This window comes from Zonotrichia albicollis, chromosome 1 (assembly GCF_047830755.1).
Source record: "Zonotrichia albicollis isolate bZonAlb1 chromosome 1, bZonAlb1.hap1, whole genome shotgun sequence".
Classification (NCBI taxonomy): Eukaryota; Metazoa; Chordata; class Aves; order Passeriformes; family Passerellidae; genus Zonotrichia; species Zonotrichia albicollis.
The window spans coordinates 37,292,598-37,315,227 of record NC_133819.1 but is presented as its reverse complement, the minus strand read 5'-3'; the positions used below and the strand labels follow the sequence as shown (position 1 = coordinate 37,315,227).

The 22,630-nt window shown below is 38.5% G+C and overlaps 2 protein-coding genes across 4 annotated transcripts in view; one reads left to right on the top strand and one right to left on the bottom strand.

Annotated features, from left to right (window-relative positions):
- Positions 1–3,499: 3,499 nt before the first annotated feature.
- Positions 3,500–8,326, top strand: SGO1 (shugoshin 1). 2 transcript variants are annotated; one of them, XM_074538290.1, is made up of 9 exons: positions 3,500–3,637; positions 3,971–4,113; positions 4,197–4,393; positions 4,824–4,928; positions 5,394–5,458; positions 5,621–5,754; positions 6,326–7,171; positions 7,365–7,539; positions 7,778–8,326. In XM_074538290.1, the coding sequence occupies exons 2-9, from the start codon at positions 3,978–3,980 to the stop codon at positions 7,878–7,880; spliced, it is 1,761 nt and encodes a 586-aa protein (XP_074394391.1). In that variant the 5' UTR covers positions 3,500–3,637; positions 3,971–3,977; the 3' UTR covers positions 7,881–8,326. The 2 variants fall into 2 exon arrangements, with proteins under 2 accessions (XP_074394391.1, XP_074394395.1); XM_074538294.1 differs by having other exon boundaries at positions 3,601–3,801.
- Positions 8,327–9,477: 1,151 nt separating this feature from the next.
- The window catches only part of KAT2B (lysine acetyltransferase 2B), a 41,076-nt gene continuing 27,923 nt past the window's right edge, over positions 9,478–22,630 (bottom strand). Inside the window, exons 11-18 of one of the 2 annotated variants that reach the window (XM_074538277.1) lie at positions 21,130–21,256; positions 18,822–18,932; positions 17,678–17,821; positions 15,984–16,098; positions 15,182–15,218; positions 14,762–14,825; positions 14,580–14,664; positions 9,478–11,484 (exon numbers count right to left, since the gene is read on the bottom strand). In XM_074538277.1, coding sequence (XP_074394378.1) covers positions 11,291–11,484; positions 14,580–14,664; positions 14,762–14,825; positions 15,182–15,218; positions 15,984–16,098; positions 17,678–17,821; positions 18,822–18,932; positions 21,130–21,256 — 877 coding nt within the window. In that variant the 3' untranslated portion in view covers positions 9,478–11,290. The remainder of the gene's footprint in view (positions 11,485–14,579; positions 14,665–14,761; positions 14,826–15,181; positions 15,219–15,983; positions 16,099–17,677; positions 17,822–18,821; positions 18,933–21,129; positions 21,257–22,630) is intronic. The other variant, XM_074538285.1, reaches the window with a different exon arrangement.

Genomic DNA, 22,630 nt, shown 5'->3' with positions numbered 1-22,630 from the left:
GTCACACAGTATGCACTGCATTCCATACATTGTGATTTCCAGCTATGCACCTCTTTGTGGTAGAAGCAGTAAAATATGAGTCATATCTACCATCCTAACTCAGCAACTGTGATGGTTAACATCAGACAGCACCAACATCACCACTGTGGTTGTCTGATGTAGGCTTGGACATTGAGCGGCTGAAAAGAAGGGTGGGGTAGTTAAGCTGGTTATCTGGAGGTTACCCAGCTGCCTGCATCAACAAAAGCCTGCCATCAGTCACCACATCATGGCTGCTCTTCTGTGCCCTACTAGTGGTCATCAAAAATGAGTGAAAAACTAAATACAGCAAGTCTAAACATCTGTTCCTATAGAGCCATACACTTCATCCTGTTATTGAAACCAGTAAGAGTTTTAAAAATATTTTCCATCAAGTACTGGATTATCAATGCCTCTCATAAGCATTCACTCAAAAAGTTAAAATTCCATTTATTTGAAGACATTGGTTTTGGTAGCAATAGAAGTAACTTACTTCAATCTGCACAGGATATTTAATATCTGATTGTTTGCTTAGTTGGGAAAAACAACTTTCTAACTTTGAGGCCTAACAGAATGTATTGGACATCATCATGTAACATCACACCCAGGCAACTCTGATAAGAAGTATCCAGAACGCTCCCAGAATCACGGCTGTGATTCCTGTAATTTGCTGTCATTATCTGAAGCAACTCTTCCCTTGTAATGCAAGACAATAAATCTAAGATGAGAGCAAATCTTTCCATACTGCAATTGCAGTCACAGCAGCAGCTGTTTTGCCACATGAGTGCACCCGCTAGAAATAAACTAATAATCCACAGCAACTCTGGCAGCAATGACAGCATCAATCTTTATAGAGGAAAACGTGAAATTGCTTACAGCAAAGATTCAGTTGAGCTAGAAAAATTCACTACTTGGAATCCTCTGCTATAAATAAGTAAAATGATACACAGGGTGTAGCCTGCAAATAATCTAATAGAAACAAAACTGGCTATAGAGATGAGACTAATGCACAAAGGAGCACACCTCAGTACCAGTGAAAATGTGATTATCAGGATATAGAAATTCAAATAAAGGAAATAAAAGATAATCTGCAGAAAGATTCCAAAGTGTTTCTGAAAGAGCTGTAAAAAAATTGATGGAAACAACAGAATGAAAAAAGGTGATATAAGTGTAGTCAGAACAAAAATAAACTTAATAAAGAATAGCACTTGGATAATAATGAGGAAAGCATTATTTTTTAATCAAAACAGGGTTCATTTAATCACAATCAGTGTATTTGTGTCAAGCTAATAAATGACTAATGGATAAAATACCTTACCAGCACTGCTGGGAACTATCAATTGCTACTTGGCTAAATGCAAAACACCTGCTGCCTTTAAGCAAGACAAAGTTTGTAGGGAAAGGTATTGCTTTGGGTTAGAATAGTTGTGCCTAGCTGGAAAAACCAAAAAAAACTCACAAAACACAGCCTCCAAGCCCCCAGAAGCTGAATTCAACCAGACAGTTTTATCTATGTTTAGAGACAGACAGATTTGCAAGGCTCCAGGTGACCAGGTGACACAGTTTGCTGCAGCTGAGTGAAGGAGTGTGCCCAATTATGGCCTTTATAACAGTGAGAGGCCTGAGGGATGGGGATATGCAGCTAATCATACAAAAGCACAAAACCAGCATTTCTACAGACTATGTAGTTCCTAATGTCCAGTATGCCTCTATTTATCTTCTGGCTTGGCAGGGGAGGGAGAGAGGGGAAGGGAAACTGAGGTGGTTTGGGGGTTTTTTGGCTGCTTGGTTGGATTTTTAAAAATTTTTATTTTCTTCTTCCCCCAGGCCTGTGAAGTTGTGATTTGTTTTGGGAGAGTTTTTTGGGGCGGGAAGGATGGGTGGGTTGATGTTGCTTAGGTTCATCAAGCAGATGAGAAAAAAAACACACAGTGAGAAACTAAGATTGTGGGTTGGCATGGTTTTGTGTGTTACTAGTAAGGAAGTGGGTCTATAATGTGTGTAAATTGCTCATAATTTTTCATGCTGAATCCTAAAGAAAATATGGTTTTTTTTGCACAATCTCATGTCTCCAAAGGGAATTGTCATACTGCATGCAGGGCTGGGTTTGCAGGACAATTTCTTTGCTAACAGGAAAGCAACACCAACTTTAACGGTATCTGTTGATGAAGTAGGAAGGTTAAATATTTATTCATACTATTGTAAAACTACATAGATGAGGCCTTCAAGGCTGAACTGCAAAACCAAAAATTACACGACTTTGCAAGGAGTGGGAAAGGACAAAAGCACACACATCATGGTTTGTGTCATGATCCATGAGAATTTTTCAAGTTGGAAATCAGATTGCCACAACGCATCCAAGCTGTAATGAATAAAATCAGGAATAGCTGTAAGATGAAAAAAAAGTGTAGCAGCTATGAAACGCTGATTTAATAGAACTGAGAATACCATTGATTCTGTTAATAAGACATAATTTAGCTGATTTTTTTTCCTCCCGTTTCTCTCAGTGGTTAATAAAGGTTCAGCACACTGTGGCAAAGATGTGTATAAGCACACAGAAGATGTAAGCTCCCTCACACTTGTCAGGAAAATCCGCAAATGCCAGAGAGGTTTATGTCCAAAAAGGAGACAAGAGGAGTCTTGTAACTTTATTCTAAATAAAGAGAGCGTCCACTGAGACACACAGATGCAGGGCTTTCTCTCCTGAGGTTTTCAGGGGGCACAGCCTCCTTTCGTCCTGAACTCCCGGCCGCGTATTGCCCTCTCCCTTTGCCCATCGCTGAGGCACTCTAGGAGGGTACAGCTTTCCCGAACCACATATATCCCCCTCGAACCTACTATTTTATTCCAAAGTTCAGAAACTCAGGCTTGTGCTTGGCTGTTTCATAAGCCAAGCTGCCTGGGCTCTGCAACAACCCTCCTGCCAAAGTCAGAGATACCAATACTCATTTCAGAGACTTTAACACCCACACCTTCACCCATCAAATCGTTTCTAAAGACATTGGCTTTCCTCTCGCGCTTTTCCCACACTTCACGGCCTGGCCGTGGCTAACTCTCACAGTGCAGCTCCAAAGTGTGAAAGGCTCATCCTGCCACTGCTGCAAGAAGCGGCCACAGACAATAAAGCACCACAAATTAAGGAGTTAAATAAGGAGTTTAATTAAGGAGTTTAATCTCCCGGCCCGGCCGTTCAACCCCGCAGCTCCCCGCCCCGCGGTTATTGACGCGCTGCCGGAGGTGGGCCGGACTAGGCGCGGGTGCGCGCGGCGCTAGCGGCGTGACGCCATGCTCGGGGCGCACCAATGGGAGGTGGCGGCGGCTGCGTTTGAACGACGCGTAGCGGCAGGCGCGGGTGGTGCCGCCCCGCGGGGCCGAGCGGTCGCTCCTGTGCGTCCCGGGGGCCGAGCGGGGCCCAGCCGGGCCTCGGGGGCACAGCCGGGCCGCGGGGAGAGAGGAGCTGGACGTGCGCGGAGGGGGAGCACCGATCTGCGGGACAAGGGAAAATCCAGGCCGCTGCTGCCCCCGGATCCGTGCGGGCCGTCCCGCCTCCGCCGGGGGCTCGGGCGGCCGCAGCCGGTCGAGGGGAAGGGCCCGGCTCTGCCCTCGCCCTTCCGAGGAGGTACGGCCGGCCGTGCGGGGTGCTGGTGCGCTCTGCCTGCGCTTAGAGGAGACCCCAGCGAGCCATTGGCTCCGGCGCCGGTGTTGTTTAAAGCCCTGCCCGGCCCTGCCGCGGGCACCGAGCGTTTGCAGTTCAGCCACCGCGCGGTCGGGACAGCGGCCTCGGTGAGAATGGCCAGAGCTGCGCGTCTTTTCCTGGCTGTGGGGCTTTGCTGTGTGTGTACTTGCGCTTAAAACTGCCCCGAGCTTCACTCGTCTGTCCCTGTGCCTTTTCCTTTAGCGTCGGGGGTGCAACCCCAGCTTCGCGAGTTCCTCACACTCTCTGCTTTTAAAGGTAGAAGATGGCAGAATCCTCGAGGAAGTCCTTCAAAGACAGTCTGAGCGATATAAAACAACGTATGAAAGAGAAAAGAACTCAGAAATGGTTAAGGCTGGGCAAAACTACCCAGTTCTCCACCGTAAAGGCCAAAAGAGCAAGTAAGATGCTTAAATGTCTTAGGACTTACAATTTACTTGTTTTCTTTTCAATCCCATTTGAAACACTCACTGTTGCCTTGCAGACAACACCTCCAACCAAATGAAGATCATTCAAGCAAACAACAGAGATCTGGCTCTGTCCTTGCAAGAACACAAGCTCAAACTGAGGGAAGCTGAAGCTACCATTCTTCAGCTAAGGAAAGAGTATCACATTTTGAAGGCTCAAATGTTTGACTTGCAAAGAAGTCATAGGCTCCAGCAAGAACAAGGACGTGTGGAGGTATTTTTAAAAACTATATGAGCTGGTGAAGCTGAACATGAGAATCTGTACCAATCCCTTGATAGATGTCTTTATGATCTTAAATTGATAGATATCTTTATGATCTTAAATATTTCATAAAACATTAACTCAGTATGTTCAGTGGGTTTTTTTTTTCTAACTTGGTATGCTGGTTTGGGTACCTTGACACATGGTAATGAATTTTTTTTCTCACTACTCTTTCCCATTTAGTTAAAATAAAAAAGAGTAAAGATAAAATCTTAATTATCAAAAATTAAAGTCTTATCTTCTGTAAATTTTGTAGGGAGCTTATCACATGTGAAGGCACCTGACAGAGGTTTTTTCAGATTTTAGTTGTAATGCTGATAAGTTTGTAGTTAATACCAGAGTATGATAGTAACAGTGTTACTGTTCTTCCTTTGTCCATTAGAACCGACTGTCAGCCTTGAATGAGATAATTTCCAAAGTCTCTCAGAATTTACTGGACTCAGTCGCTCTCCTTGGCCCAGCAAAGAACTTGTGTTCCACAGATGTAGTAAGTGCCTTTTTGTCTTGAGGAGCAGGACTTCTCTTTCTGATGGCCTTCACTTCTTCCACCACAGCTGCACATAGATTTTTAGATCTGAGCCCTAGTTCAGAGCAAGGACTAGTCCCACAGTTCCCAGCATCCCGGGGTGCACACTGTGGGGGTGTCTCAGTAAGTGATAAGTGGGACTGAGGCTCTGCTAGGCAGTGGTTGGAGCACCCTGATTTTCTGGGGTTTTATGCACAGTTCCTTCCCCTGTCTGCTTGCTGTAGGATTGAGCTGGGGATGAATGTGCTGATGTGCAGAGGCTGAGAAGGTGGCTGGCTAACACCTACAGCACTTGGTATTAGCTAGACAGAAAGAGAGTCAAGGGTCTCTGGTGCTTTTGGGGTAACTTGGCTGTTGTCTAAAATTTGTAGATGGTGCAAACTTGTTTCAGCCATATAATCACAGTAAGATTTATTTTGTTGACAGAATCAAAGAGTGCTTTCTTCAGGTCCTGGAAATGGTTGCAGTGTCACAGAACCAACACATTCAATGTAAGTATCGTTGATTAATGCCTGTCTATCTTTGGAAAAATCTGTTACACAAAGTTTAATTTTCTGACTGGAAAAAGGGAAGCAACCCAGTGTAATGAAAACTGTTCCTTGTGTTAAACTTTATTGCTGCTCAGTAAATACTACCTTTGGTATTTTCTCTAGAGGACCTCTAAAGTGTGTTCTTGAAGACTTCCTTCCAAGTGGGATGGAAGCTGGTGGTGACAGAAATTCTTTGTCAAAGATCTGTGTGGAATCTGACAGTGACATTTCCTTTACCAAAATAATTCCAAGTGAAGGTAACTAAATCAAAGTATCAGACATTGCTCTATTTTTGAATTAGGAAAACAATGTATGAGTACAAGTTTTAGCTGATTTTAAAGGAACTGATAAGTATCTTTCTGCTTCTTGTCATAAAGGGCAAATGCTAGTGCTGTCCACTGCTAAACTGTTTAAATTAAGATGTCCAGCAAAATCGGGAGGAATTTGAAACTGCTTTATCTTCTCTATAGCTGCAGTCCAGTTTCATTATCTATCAAACAGTTCAACCAAGTAAAATTGCCTTTATACAGTCATTAGCATTTATGAAATCAATAAAAACTTGTTAACAAAGCAAAATACTCAGGAAAATAAATGATCTGTGAATAACCTTTCCAAAAGGAACAGTTTAGAGGAAAATACCAGTGTTATATTACCTAACTGCTTTCTGCATGGAAGCTATATTAAGCAGAGCTTATCTCAATTGCCAAGTCCTAGTTTATAAAAATCTGTGGAGAAAAGCCAGAGAATAGTCTGCATTTTTGACAGGTTCAGAATTTTTGCAGGTTTTTCTGTTTGCCTTTAATATGACATTTTCCCTTCAATTACAAGGACAGCCATCTGATTTTCATCTGAACAGCACAGAGCCAGAGCTGGAAAATGTTTCTTCATGTGTAAAGTTTGGATGTAGTAGCATGTTACCAAAAGGTGTATCCACCAGACGTCACTTTTCAACGATGAGGAACTCTGATGTAATTTGTACTGATGTCTTGGACTGTTTAGAAGCACCTGATTCAGTAAAAGAACTTTCTGAGCAGGATGAAATTAGGCTTGAGGAAAGTCTAGAGAAGTGTGCTACAGAAAATATAAAGGCAGCTGTTCCTCACTTGAATGCAAGCAAAGTTGATTCAGAGCTGGTGTTGAGGCAGAAAACTTCTGAAACTGCACAGTTCAAATTGAAACGTAATTCTGATCTTAAACAACCAGAGTGTAAAAGCAGAAAAAACCCTCAACGAAGGAAAGAAAAGCATCAGAAAGGAAAACTGGAATGGCCACTTACTTCCCAACAAAAACCAGGAAAACTGGGTAAAGAGGCTTCTAAAGAAAAGCAGAATTTCGTGGGTGGCATCAGTGATGCTTATGACTTTCATTTGGAAGAGAGCGTCCATCTTACACCTTTTCGACAAAACAAGGTGAACAACAGTGATACTGAAGTGGAGGATGACGAAGACTCAGGTGAAACCAATACCATTGAGTCAAGCAGTACTGCAGGGGACTCAGATGACAGCCTCTATGAGCCTTACAAGAGTAAATCAAAGACAAGGCGAAGTTCAATGGATGAGAGCCCGATGTCACCAATCCATCCAAGGCCAAGGTCTAAAAGATGTTTGGCACAGCGTGAGCAGAAGCTCTGTCATGAAGAAGAGACTGAAAACAAATCAAGTGATAAGTCCATTAGTAAGTACAGAAATTGTTCTGTAGTTGGTTTTGTTTTCTTGAAAGATAAAATTGTTTAGGAGATTTATGCTTTTTTATTTTAGTGTTTGTTTTTTTTTAATAGCAACTAAAAGAGTAATGTTTTAAGAACGGTTAGATTTTCTTTAAAGCTTGCTTATCTGAATGAACTGAACTTTTCCTAATTTCTTCACAGAGCAGCCTCCTGAGCCATCTCGTGGGCATCTCTGTGATGTTACCAATACAGCTGCAGCACTCCCCAGCACTGGGGATGCAGAAATTGTCCCTGAAGGTGAAGGACCTCAGTCCCCGAAACGCAAGAGGCGAAGCTGTAGTGTTACTGTGAACTACAAAGAACCAAGTATTGTAGCGTAGGTGTCTTGACTTTTCAGTTTGACATAAAGTTCATTATGTTCTATCCAACAGAGGATTTTAAAAGCTTATTTAGATCTTGAAAACAAGACCTTAAAAAATGAGCTCAAAGAACTCAAATTCTAAAGTTAATAATACAGCCTAGTTCGTGTGAAATGGACCTTACTAGCTAAAAGTTATTGTTTTGAGTGATATAGGGAACAGAACTCATTTTGCCTTTTTTTTTCTTTCAAACAGGAAACTCAGGAGAGGAGATCCATTTACAGATACAAAGTTCCTGTGTTCTCCAATTTTCAAGGTGAAAAAAGATGTTAAGCGACATTCTCATAAGATTCTATGAAAATATCCAGTGAGAAATTGGTTAGTTGTCTTTGAGGTCCTCAGCAAAATCATGCTTCTGCCATGAAGAAAATAATTTCATTTCAAAATACTTCATACTTTCCTGGATGAAGTATTTTGTTGCACAATATGTTATATAATTATGTAAATATTTGTGTGTCTAGTATTAAAGACATCAGATTAAAGGGGCCTGGATATATTCTAGTGACTTATTTTTAATGATACCGATTGATTACTTTTATAACTGAAGTGATTCTATTCAAGCTCCTTTTGAACAGATCTGGGAGTATATGGGAAATCTCTGATGGATAAGATGGTGAATGTCATTGTATGGGTGAACTTTAGGCACTTCAAATGTTTGGAGCAGCAAGTATTTTTAATAACTGTATGGATCTTGTTTATGTGATGGCTGTAGTTTCATGTAGAATCTTACAATAAACATCTTAGTCTTTTGAAACAGCTCTGAGTGAATTGCTGTTCTTTTGGCAGTTTCTGTAGTTGCTCCAAGGACAATAATGTCAGCAGTGGGCATTACAGGCCTGTGTATTCTGTCCCCATCTTATGTGGTGGCATAAGCACTGTTTAGAAGCAATTCTGCAGCTGCCATTTGATTCTGTAGCTGCAGCTCTCAAAAGCAGCAATTTAGGCTTAGTTGGTCCTGCATTGAGTGAGTGCAAGTTAGTGTCAACCAGACAGAAACAAAGCAAATTTCTCCTGGTGAAGAAGGCTCCACTTGGATCCCAACTGCTGTGGGACATTCATAACAGTTTATAATAATTTTGTCCCTGCTTTGCCCAGTGCCTTTCCCAGAGGGAGAGTGCCACATTTAAGCTTGTGCTATTTGGTGCCACACTAGGCTGCATATGAGAACAACAGTGTTCTCAACTGTCCACCACTCAAACTACTTCCACTTTGCTTGAGACACACTGAAGTATTAATAGGTTTGTGAATACCCAAAAGAAAGCTACATTCTAAACACCTACTGCGAAAACACAGAAACTACATGCTCTTCCTTTGTTTTATAAATCTGCCTGTCCCACTTCAATAGGTGCAAGATCTCTCCCTTTCAGTAATAAAACTATTACTTACTATTTTATTTGTAGCTTCTTCCATGGCTTTCAGTACTACTAATATTAGCTTCAGCTACTAAGCATTTGAAAATAGTCATTCACAACATAGCCTTTGAATGTTTGAATGGAAGCTTTGCTTTACCTTTGTATCCTAAAATTCTAGCCACAAGGCCTCACCATCTCAGGCTGGAATTCTAGGACTAGAGGAACTTAAGCAGAGTGCTTGAACTATAGTGTTAGAGCCTCGTCCTAATAATGCCAAGGTTGTGGGTCCTATCCCTGTATCAGCCATTCGTGTTAGAGGTGCACTTAATGATCCTTGAGGGTGTTCTGTGAACCCCAGGTGCTCTTTAAGGAAACAAATCTGCAACAGCTGTTTTAGCAGGGAGAGAAAAAGGGTAGGGTCATTGTAGAGCAACTCAAGGCAGGTGTGGTGGGTCTGGGTTGTTTTTTTCTCACTGGACTGAGCAAGCTTTAAAAATTGAAGTGATGAAGTACCAAGTAATGAAAAAAAGAGACCAAAATAAGTAGGGTTTTGTACATATATAATTTAAAACTATTCTGTACCAGTACAATATATTAATTTGACAAATGTAAAGTTCATCAGCTGTTAAAGCATTTGCAAAACCACATATCCTACCATAACTTTATTGCACAGTATCTATGAAAATATTAATTCTTAAATTAGAAAACACGTTTCAATATAGAAGAGACAATCTGATTGAAAGACGATAAGAAAATCTACTCTGAAAATAACAAAAATTCACAGGTTACCAAGCTTAACAGGTGCATCTGTAGGCCCAATCTACAAAACAGGTCTATAGTATCCTGTTCTGGCTATTAAAGAAAAAGTACTCACTGTACCTTTGTTATAGATCCCAATGTAGGTCAGACTAAATTCATACAAAACACGATGGCAAGTCCAGCATTAACATTTTGAATACCTTGAGTATCACATTTACTACTTCTAGATAGTTCCTGACATCTCCTTGCTGAATTGATCTGTGATCTAACATTGCACAGGCATTTTGCAGGAATAGATTCTTTGACACAGCACAGCATTGGTTTTCTCTCTCATAACTTGAATTTTACCAATATAACATCTGTAAATATAAAACACCAAGAATGAAAGTTTAATCTGTTTTTCACAAAAGCAGTTATAACTTACAAACTCTAATTAGAAAATGTCAAGGGACAGCTTTTTGGCCTGTACTGATCTCCATTAAGGATTTAAGTGTACCTCTTAAATGTAGTGTAAGCAGCAAAATGTATATATATCTAATGTATATATGAGTGTGTGTTCCTTTGGAAGGTATACTACGAGCTGTATAATGTTAATATGTTCCTGGGTCTAAATAATCACGGTTAATATGCATTTACAATAAAGCTTGGTAGAAAATCCAGTTTACCACAGAGCCAAGTATCTAAGCTCAAAGCTGTCCTATATTGTCTTCCTTTGTGTACAATAGTCTTATTTCTGCTGAACAACCTAAAGAATTTAGCAGTGAGGAGTAGTAAGCAGAGTGGATCATGAATAGCACAAAACCTTAACTCTACTGAGCCAATTAGAATTGTCTAGTAGATGCGAAGTAGTCTCTAAAGTTATTTTGGGTACTTATGTCCTGCATAAGCCAAGTCACTATGACATTGCGCATCTAGACAGATTTTTTTTTCTTTTTTCTTTTTTTTCTTTTTAAGAGTGGTTATGAGATTACAATTTGCAGGTAAAATATTTATCAAAACTGAAAATGAATAGAAAAACTTGCATCTATCAAAGATCACAGGCAGTCCTTTTTCAGAACTAACTGCTCTTCTCTCACAGCTTCTCAACCAGCTGAGTGTTTCTTTTAAAAAATAATATCTTATAAAAAGATTCTACAAAGAAACAAGTGTTTCAGAACCCCCCCACACCTGTTGTTTTCCCTTACAATTTTCTTTTTTACTGGAAAAAATAATAAAACTTTATCAAATAGGTACTGCATTAGGTAAGCTATAACATTAGGTAAGCTATAACATCTGTTGTCTGGGAATTTTCTTCATCTTCCCAAACATGTGCAACTTCCCCCATGTTTGTGGGGTTTCTGAGGCTGTAGCTGATAAACTTATTAGGAACATAAGGTAATCGGCACACAAAAGAAATATTCCGTAATTAAATACATTATAAAGCATTTTAATAAAATAATTTTTGTAACTTCAGTATAATACATGTTTGCAAAACTAAAAGGGTTTTTAAAAGTGCTAAGTATTAAACAGAAGTTTCTTAAAAGTCCACAACTCATATATAGAACAGCTTTCCCTGTCCATAACATAGGCACACTATTTGGTTGTAAAAAAGACAGTGTCACTTGTCAATTAATCCAGCTTCTTTAATTTTTGTGTAGAAGAATTTCTCCAGTATATTGGCACATTTGTAGTATTCACTCTCGGGGGGGTTGTACTCTCTGCAGTTTGTAAAGACTCGCTGCAAGTCTGCCATGAACAATTTCTTAGACACGTAGTACCTGTTCTTGAGGCGCTCACTCATTGTTTTGAGATCTGCACAGAAGAAAAATAGATTAACAGCGTTGGATTCAAATACGTTTTGTGTGCAGTGTCCCTTCAGACTGATTTGCCATTTAACATGAACTGGCAAAGCTAGGATTTGGAATGGAAATTGCCTTCATCTCAGGCAGGGTCTGTATTTTAGCTTCAAAAGTAAGTGAGCTGCTGGAACTAAGCAATACCTCACTGTAAGGATGAATTTATGTAGCATTTATTTTTAATTCTTTAAAACATTAAAGCTTTTTTTGTTCTGTTCTCATACTTAGAGCTCTGAGTTTTCTGTGGTTATTAGATGTCCCTAATCCTCTTCTGACTGTCCTGAGAGAACCTGTTCTCAGCTCTGCTGGAGGAGGCCTTAGGGGTATATGGGCAAAGAATTCAAACATCACAAAACATGTACGTTAAACTAAAATCCTTACTGCTGTGCAAACACGGCAGAGAAGATACATTGGTCTGTCTACACTACAAGCAGAATTTGTAGCCTTGAAAAACAAAGATAAAATTTGTTCTACGTTCTACATATATTTTTATTACCTCTTCAAAGTTTGTAGTTGTATATCCTTTTTAAGAACCATGTGAGAACTGATCTCCTCTGCTTTCAGAGCATCATGCAAAACATTTACTTACAGAATATTCTTTAAGAAGTGTTCTCCTTTATACTAAAATCAGTCATCCATAAAATATGTAAATCATCTGTGTTCTCCACATAGTCACTTTCCCAGTAATTCTCATCAAGCATTTAAAAATTCTGTCTACATTACAAGTGTTCTAGGAGTGAGTACAGGAATAGAAGTAGTGGGAGGTGTGCTGGATGCCTTGGCTTTTCTCACCTCAGATGCTCTAACTAGTTTTTAGTAATGCTTGAGCCAGGCATCAACAGCACCTTTGTGAATCTGAAACAGAAGTAGCTGAATTGAGGAGGACTTAATGTCAATGAGTATTGCAAGGACACCAGAGACCAAAGACCTCCAATGCAAAGGAATTAAACTTTTTAACTTCAGATTTTAAAATATGGTTGTATTTTTGTTTTGGTAATGGTTTCAGGGGTTTTGGGGGGTGGGTTGAGTTTTTTTTAAGGGGAATTTGAATTTATTAAAGGAGAAGAACCATTTTCAAATTGACAAGATGGGATTATTTAAGGAAAGTTTAATGGACGCTCTCAAATACTTTTTCTAATGGTACAGAACCTGCTACTCCCTAGTTTTGCACAATATTTTGCAAAAGTAAAGGCTCATTCAGCTCCCATTAAGTCTGAAATTCAGGCGCCTATACTTAAACTAGATATCCATGGACTAATTATAGCACCCAGCTGAGAAGGCTGTTCAGCTTGCCCTGAAGAAAATGTTGCCTGGCTAGAGAGTTAAGCTGTTCTCCTCTAAGCACAGTGAAAGTTTGGCTCCATCTGTCACTCAGCCATACAGCTTTTGAATGGCAGATGAAAAGGGGAAACAACCCCCAAAGAGTATTGCTCGATACAGCACCTGAAGAGCATTTAAAACAGGGTAAAAAAGCATTTCTACATGAGAACTGACCTTAGGAGGTAGTAAAAAAATTACTGCCATAAGTCTCAAAAATTGTACCATTTAGTCTGTATACAAACACAAATGCAACTGTTCTATCTTGTCTGAAGAACTTTTTACAGTATCAGCATGCTAGCAGGGAGAGCAGAAAGAAATCTGAATTTATCACAAATCAAGGCACAGTTTAGTCATGCTGGGTTCCTTAGCTGAAAAAAAAAACAAAACTAAACCAAAGACCTCAGCTCAATCCTCAAAGCCTCAAAGTAAACTGCTGCCCCTACCTCTACTGTAATGCATCTGAACAAGGAAAGGGCAGACAACACTCCTACTTTGAGTTTGCCAACTTAGGTAAATTATTTGTAACCACTGTTCAGATTAAACAGATTTCTGAGCTAGACCTGCTGAGAAAAGCAGACAGAGAAAACTCTACCACAGAAGGGGATTCACATTCTTTTTCTTCATTGCTAGAGAATAAATTTGTGTTGGGGGTACAGGAAGCCAGCAGTTGGTTTATAACATATATGTACATCTGCTATTTGGGAATGGTAATTTGAATATTAAAAAATAATTAAACTAAATTGATAGACATGGAGCCCATGTACAAAGCAACATGAATAAATACTTTTATTCTCTGAGAAACTGATAGCTAATGGCCTACCATGAACCTGTATTTCATTCTCTAATGATATTAAAGGGTTCAGAAACTGTAACCAAAATGATAGAGGTGAGTACTGCACAAATGAGGAAGGAGTGCCAGAATTCAGTTTTAAATCTGGTGCAGTACAAATCAAGCATTCTTTTAGAGTATCACTGAATTATCATTGAAATTATGTGTCCCAGAAGTCAAAATCTGGGTCATAAGAGAAGGCAAAAGAAAAACATTAGCAGTTGTGTACTTCCCTTTGCAAGCAATGCTACACAAACAATAGCTGTGTTACTTAGAAGTAAAAAAAATAAATAAATAAATAAATGTAACACCTCAGAAAACTGTGGCAGATCTAAAAGAGAAAGATAAAAGTTAGCTTAAAATTAGTTGCATGAAGCATTTTCCTAAACTTAAATTGGAGCAAAGTATTACGACTTGCTTAGAAAACCCTGCAACCCTTGAAAATATTTTCTCTATATGATTTAGAAATCTTAAATCTGTATTTCAAAGCAACTCAAATGCTCAGGTGTCCCTGAAAGTTTGCCTTGCCTTCAAGTTTTTTAACATTATGAGTAGGATCTGCAATGACCAGTTACCACACACATGAATGTATCCCTACAATTCACCTACACCAGCTGAGTCCTGAAAGCTTCCAGCTGACTGCACCATTTAAGAGCTTGTTAAGAGTTCTCTAGGGCACACTAAGATTTCAGATAGGTACACCACACATGTTTCACAGAGGTCACAGAGCACTCATCAATTTCAAACAACAGCATCACACTCTTGACACTTCACAGCTGCAAGGTATTCAGCTGCAAGTAACATATATCTTTTACCATAAAACAATCAGATTAAAATTTATCTGCTATGTCTGCAGCTATAATGATTTTTAAACTCTACTTAAAAAATGTTAATGGCATTACCCATGGGAAACCTTATAACTTCATAATATCCAGGAGCTTCTGTTCTCTTCACGGGTTCCATGAAGGGCCAAGCGCTTTGATGGCTCTTTGGTAAAGAAAAAAGTAAGGTATCTAATATGGAAACTAGATATTGGAAATCATTTTAAAATCTTTACAGAAAGTAAACTAGAGCTAGCACTCACCTTGACTTGCTGCAGGATGGTTTTTAACGTGCTGTAAAGTTGATCTGGATCCTTGGACTCCTTACTTGAAGGAAAATATAAATACAAAAAGATTAGTTTGAGTCCTTTATCTTTGTTCCTACAATCTGCATCTTACCTAAAAGCAACTCCAAAGTTTCAAGCATTTTATGGAAGAAATAAAATTTAAAACAAGCAAACAAACCCAAACAAAAATCCTCAAAAAAGAACCCCCCTACCCAAACCACACTTGCCCATGAAAAAAAAAATAAAAAATACCACCAAAAAGCCTCTTAAGAACTCATCTTTTGTAGATTATTTGATTTCCAGTGGATGGAAAGAAATACCAAGTGACATTGTTTAAAGACTTTTCTCAAAGGAATATCCCAACTGCTTCAACATTTTACTTTGTGTAGCACTTACCCTCTTTCTTTTCCGCTTGGTTTCCAGCCAGTCTCTCCTGTACACCAACAACATGAGATATTATATGGGAACTACAGTAGGTCAAAACATTAACTGAATTATTGCAACTCAAAGAAGAAAAGCCATTTCAGCACTACTGCAGTAAAATGGGTTTGTTTTAATGAAAGCTACTCCTAATAAATAACATAACCATCTAGCCCGCAGCTCCATTCAATTTCCTACGTGATTCTTCCACCAGACTGCTGAAAAGATTCTACAATATTTCTATATGAAACACATTTCTTTTCAATAATTCAATACATATTTTACTGAAACCCACTCCTCTAAAGAATAATCCTGACAAAGTTATCCAATCTGATTCCCCAGGGACAATGAATAAATTGCAGAAAAGCATAGCCAAAAAAAAAGTCCCCCAAAATATAATACTTAATTATTTTTAATTCTGTTTTGTCCTGTACATTCATGCCTAGCACAGAAATCATTGTTGTTCAGGAGTACAGTGCATTAAAATGGTGCCAGAGGGAAAATGCTGCCTATACTGTGATACAAATCAAAGAGGGATCACATGTAAGTAAAATTATACACATGTACATAAAAGACGATCAGCCTGGTATGCCTTGGGGAAATCTCAAAGACAGCAGTTGTAATGGAAATACAATAACCTTCACAGAAATCAAATCAGCAGACCAAAACAATTACATACTAATCAAAAAGAACTATGTGACTACATTAGTATTTCTAGTCTTGGACCTTTCTTGGGCTATTCTGCTTCTGTTCTACATTAAAAGAGTTTGATACATACTAATTCCAGGAATGCTCTCTATAGGAATTTGCCGTACTCCATCTTTGAAGCAAGAAAGGCCAGGATAAACTTTTCGGATTTGAGCCTGCTTCCTTTCTATGAGCTTTTTAATGATCTGTAATAAAGCAGCAGAGAAAACAAAAAATAATTGATTTGGTCTAAAGTCACCCAGAAGATTAATGCAAAACTGTGGTGAGCAGAAACATTCTCACTTCCTAACTCTGCAGTCCTTTTCCATGAAGCTGAAAATGGGGCTGAGCTACCTGAGCAAACACTGATTCTGCAAATGAAGCTACTGAGTCTCTCAGCTATTTTGGCACAAATCTAGAAAGAAAGGAGGCATTGCTGGCTCTGTTGATCACAAGCTGCACAGCCCTTAGGAAGACAGGAGCAGAGGCAGAGAAGGAAATTTTCTGGAAAAAAGTTTGAGAACTGGCTGTAAAATTTTAACAACTGCAACTTCTGAAATGCTTCAGCACAGCTGGTCAAAAATTTCAAGGCACATAGTGAATGCATGTATTTTTATGTACATACATATTCATATTCCAATATTTTAGAAATTAGAAGCCCATTCACTTCAAAATCTCCATATATATATCTGTAGGAGTTGCTTATGTATCAATCAAAGATACTCTCATCAAAGATTTTTCCTGGAGGATGTCAGAATGATTGACTCTTCAGAACCAAAATTCTACTGTCTCTTGCAAATGCTAGGGAAAGGCTTTTCCCACTCCAGGGTACACTCTGTTTTTCTTTGCAATCTTATTACCTCAAATTCTAAGCAATTTGCTTTGGTGCTCTTGATACCCACTTAGATACTTATCTAAGCTTTGTGTGTCCTGGATATGTGACTTTCAAAACTTTGTAACTTGGAGTAAACAAATGCACAGCCATGCACACTGCCAGTCTGATAGAATAATTTCTTTGGAGATAATAAAAATGGACATATTTTTAATTTTAAGGACCTTCACTCCCTCATACAGATTATTTCCTCTTAAAGAAGAGGAAAAAGATAAATTCAGACTTTTTTTTAACAAAATTAAAAAGTCAGGTTTGAACAATCTTGAAAGAACAAATTATAAATAGTATTTCTTAAAAAACCAAGGAAAGTATTCAAAAACAAGCGGGAATGTCATAATTATTTTGTTAATAAACTGCTTTATTATATAGAAAATTATTAAGGACTAAATAAAAAACAACCCACATAAAATCCAAAGAGGGACAGACTGGAAATTAAGACAGTCCACCCTTGATTTATGTATTTTTAAAATGGCAGAAAAAAAAGAATCCTCTTTCTTTCAAGTAAAACAGGCCGTGCAATACAAACACTACATTTAAATGTCACTCTAATGAACACTACCCATATGGGAGGGAAGGAACTGACAAAGTCATTACAAAAAATCAATCTCACAAGATTTTGCCTAGTTAACTACCACAAAATTGAACTGTGAATTACTCCTCAAAATAAAAGTACTTTAACAGTCTTGCTCTTGTTAAGTCAGCAAGTTAGAATTTGATGCTTCAACTACAAAAATTTGGCACTGAGACTTGAATGAAAGGATTATTCTAACTAATAAAAGTATGTACTCAAATTTAAGCACCAAAGCAAAGAAGAGAGCTAACCTGGCACCCACTGAACTATTTCTAAACATCTGAATAGAGAGTAACATTCAACATTTCATTTCAACCTTCACCTCTTTTTGCTTTTTGATGATGACAGAAAATTCCGTGTAGGGGATCCTTGGATTTAATTCGCATCCCATTAATGTGGCACCCTCATAATCCTTGATGTAGCCAACATATTTTGCTTTTGGTACTTTAATATCTTTGGAGAAACCCTGAAAAAGAATTAAAAAATATAACTTAAATTGTCATTATGCCATTTTCCTTTTACATTTTTGTTTTAACTGAAATGAATGTGGATTGAGAACAAAATTCATCATAATGTTAAAATACAATAAATACAACAGTGAGTTACATACCATGGTTTGGTGTTGCATGAACCTTCTCATGGGAGGCACTTGATAAAAGAACAGTTAATTGCTAAGAAGGGCAGCTGGGGAGATTGTACTCAGTTTAAATGTGTGAAGAGTAGATTGTACCAGTTTTATATACAGAACCATAGAACTGCCTGGAAGGAACTCGAGGAGGTCATCTAGCCCCATCTCAGCTCAGAACAAGTCTCATCATATCTGGCTGATCAAGGCCATGATGAGTCCTGAATATTGTAAAAGGACAGAGATTCCACCACCTCCCTCCGCAACATTTTTCAGTATTTCACCACTCTCAGGACAGGAAAGGAAAAAAAAAAATCTCCTTCTACCTGTTGCAATTTCCCATTATTCAGGTCATCTTCACTGCCTAATGCTGTACTCCTCTGAGAAAAATCTGACTCCATTTTGCTGACCAGATAGTTGACACCTGTTTATCAAATCTATTTTACAGAACAGACATTGCCATCTTTCCTGAATTTGAACCTCATGCTTCAGATCAGGAGGAGCTGTAAGTGCAGGTCAGGTAAGTTTTCATCTATCACAAGTATGCCTAGTCCTTCTTTGTACTTCTTATAGAATCAGTGAATGAACTGACATTTTACTAGTTTTTAGACTAGACAAATTATAGACTATACCATATACTTGTGTTCAGATGATTCTATCAAAGAAAAATGTATTAGAAGCCAAAAACATTACATGAGATGAGCACATTTTATAGATAAAAAATACACATGTAAAATTGCACTATATATTTTATCCAATTACTTTGTCATGCCTAGTTATTTAGTCAACCCTACTAGATATAAAACTTCTTGCACAAAGTAATTTCTTGCACTGAACTTACTTGTTTTTTGAAATAGCCAATAGCATATTCATCTGCATACGTGAGAAAGTTGAGAATGTTGTGTTTGATGTGGTACTCCTTCAGATGGTTCATCAGGTGAGTCCCATAACCCTGGGTGAAACACAGCAGGAAAAAGCCATGACATATTAGAACCTGTGGACCCCGGGTTATTACACACTGTTTTTCAAAATGCAATCTTTCCTTCAGATACTGTTTAAAAGACTTTCTCTTAATTAAGTGGGTGTTGCACACTCAAGAGCAAACTCTTTTGAGCCTTGTAGGGGTGCCTTTTTGACCCAGCATGGAAATTGTAATTCAGGGTGCCCACCTCTTTTTTTTTTTTTTGTTCCTCTTTTAAATTAGATATAAACCATTAAAATCACATACTTCACCCATAACAAAACTGCACATACTGTAACAATAGAGCATCCTTTCTGAGCCATATCACTTCAAAACTACAAAGCAGTAACAATACTGAAATTATTCCAGTGTTCTGTGCAGCTGTAGCAAAACAGTCTCTGCCTCAAAGGATTTATTATCTAAGCTTATCATAAGCATAAAAAGGAACAGTGAACAATTACCATAATAAGGAGCAGAAAATTATAGAGTCCACAATCAAATAAACAGCTACGCCTTCTGACTGCACACAGGTATGATTTCCATTTAAATTCAGCCCCAAAGTAAACAACAGGTTGCATTTATTCACATTGCCAAGTAAGCTATAGTCATCCCCTTCTGCTGTGATATGAAGAAATGTAAAATAGATAGGTAATCCCATAATAATGTTTTGTTCCTGCAAATGTTTCCATTTTCTCAAAATGCAGAGTAACAGGACACTTAGAGAAACATACACAGATTCCTTTTGGGTACTCTGCTCTTCAAAACTGGGAAAATTTTTACTTATGTAAAAAAGCCATAAAAATGACTTGGAGAATACAAACTTCTGATTTCATTTACAATTTCATAGACCCAAATATGGCAAGTGCCAGATAATAAACTAAGCCACATACAGTAATACTTAAAATTATTTTGTAACAGGGGACCAAACTACCTAAAAACCAATTCAATTTGTATGGGAAAACAATTCCTATATTTTTTTACTCCAGCCTCAAACTGAATTAAAATAGGAACATATTTTTCCTAAGACCTGGCAGGTCACTCATGTGTGAACATTTTTTTTTTCTCAGTTACCTGTTGACAGGGTCAGCTCACTCAGAGGAAAAAACAAGAAGGCAAATTTTCAGAAACACTCAACTGATACAGCAAAGCACCCAGAGGATAAAAGAATAAATAGTGTGTTATGCAGCCCTGAGGGCAATCTGATGGGTCAGAATTATCTGCTCTATTATTCTGAAAGATTATTCCTAGAAAATCACAACACACCTTTGGCAGCCTCACCTGTGTAGTGCAGTTAAGCACAACTTAGGCATATTCTGTAAGGATTTGCATTTGCTAAAACACTCTGAATGCTGACAGGTCATTGCTTAATGTAGGGAAATGCTCCTCTCTAACACCAGAATAAAATCAAATATAACCTGAGTATTAACAGTTGTTGCAGACTTTCAATCCCAGTGTGTTACTCTTTTGCACCTGGGTGTACAATTTTTGCATGTTAACTGCTAAACACTCTGAATTAACCCACATCTCAGCTCTTGTTTCTTGAAATTAAAATCATGAAGCTAGAGCACCATCTAAAGGCAAAACCCTGAACCAAATTGTGAGCAGCTAGAAAAGCTGGAGGAATCTCATGTATTCATACTGCTCTGCATCCTTTCAACACAGATGCTAATTCTCAAAATTTTGAGAAAATGTGGCATTAACTCAAAAAAGTGTACAGAATTGATCCAGAGCTTATTTTGAGATATAAAACTACATCTAATTTTTTATTCTATCTCATTTAGATTGAAGTTATGTAATGTCACAAAGTGCTTGAACACAAAGTACTGCCCCCCACAAGCAATACATATTTCAGTCAACCACAAAATGTTACACTAGACAGAGACACAACTACTGGGGACAGAGGCATGAAAATACCAAGAATGGCAGGCCACTATTGCTCTGCTGAGAAAAATTTTATTTAATTAATTAAATACAGGTAATCCTACTATTACGATGATGATGCTATATCTGCACATTTTAGTTGGGTTTTTGTGTAGTGTTTTCAGAATTGCTGTATCTTTCAAAATCTATTTCTGTCTGGCAACTCAGCAGAGTATTCAACATGACTAAAAGTGTTAGGACTACATGCAGTGAGTGAATGGGACTCAAATCCATTTAATAAACACTTGTAATACAGAATTCTTTTTACCTTGACCTGCTCATTGGAAGTCACGGCACAGAAAACAATCTCTGTAAATCCTTGGGAGGGAAACATCCGGAAGCAGATACCACCGATAACACGACCATCTTTTATTAATGCAAGGGTTTTATGTTTCCTGAGCAGACAAAAATAACAATCACTTTAATTCATGTACATAGTACATCAAGTGCCCTTAACCTTCCTTTTTCAGAAACTTGATTCACTTCTTTCCATGATGATAATGCAATTCTGTATGCCTCCTAAGTTAGCCACTGTATCTATAGAAGAGTTCTTACTTTAATATCATGCTTTCAATAGACCATAAAGGTGATCATCACAGAGCAAGCTCCTGGCCTTGCCAAGTACTCTGAGATACTCAGGTAATGCTCAATAAATAAAAGTTGTATTGCTTTTACTGAATCTATTGCTGATAGTTACACCATTGCACAATTCTCAGGGTGATTTTATCCTGAGTAAATTAGAAGTTAATGGAGTTACAGGAGCGCAAGTCCTTTCTAAGGGATTCCTGTTTCCTTGCATGCAATCTCCATAGTTAACCTATCAGTCTCAAATGCAGCTGATGAAGTAAGAGAGAACATTTCTTATTTCTAATCACACACTCCTCCGGGAATCAAGACCAGAATAAACATCCATTTCTGTTGCACTCAGCGTGACTGCCAGGAAAGATATAGCAAGGTGCAATCTCAACTCTTATGTCAAGGATAAGGAATTTTAGTACAATCCTCAAGGTTTGAAAACAGTGCACCATCCTTTAGATTATTCAATATACAGTATCATATAAATCATATAAATGATACAGTCAATATACAGATGATGTATTTTGGGGAAAACAGTTGGTGCCGAAAGTGACCCCCTGCCAAAAAGCCCAAAGATAGTTATATTGTATGATGGCTATATTGTATGTGCCACCATTGAAGAAGATTTTATATATATTATATATTCTTTTTTTCTTGTACATATTTTAGCTTTTTCTAACTTGTGGAATGACAGCAGCAATGCAGCAGCTTGAGCTTTTGTGGTGCTTTCACCCTGCCTGGATGCCAGGTGCCCACCAAAGCTGCTCTATCACTCCTCTCTTCGGCTGGACAGCAAGGACAAAATGTGATGAAAAACTCATGACTTGAGGTAAGAGCAGGGAGAAATAACTCAACAGCTACCATCACAGGTCAAACAGACTTCACTTGGGGAAATTAGCTGAATTTATTACCAATCAAAATCAGAGCAGGATGACAGAAAGTAAAACAAATCCTAAAACTACCTTTCCCCTCCTCCTTCCTGATTCTCTACCTTCTGTCCCAAGCAGTGCAGGGGGATGGGGAATGGGGTTATGGTCAGTTCACCACATGCTATGTCACAGTTTCCTCCTCAGGCAGAGGAGCTCTTCCCTGCTCCAGTGTGGGGTCCAGGAACTGCAGTGGCACAGGTCCCGTTCCATAGGGACACAAGTCCTGCCAGCAAAGCTTCTCTAGCAGGTAGTGTGGGCAACTCT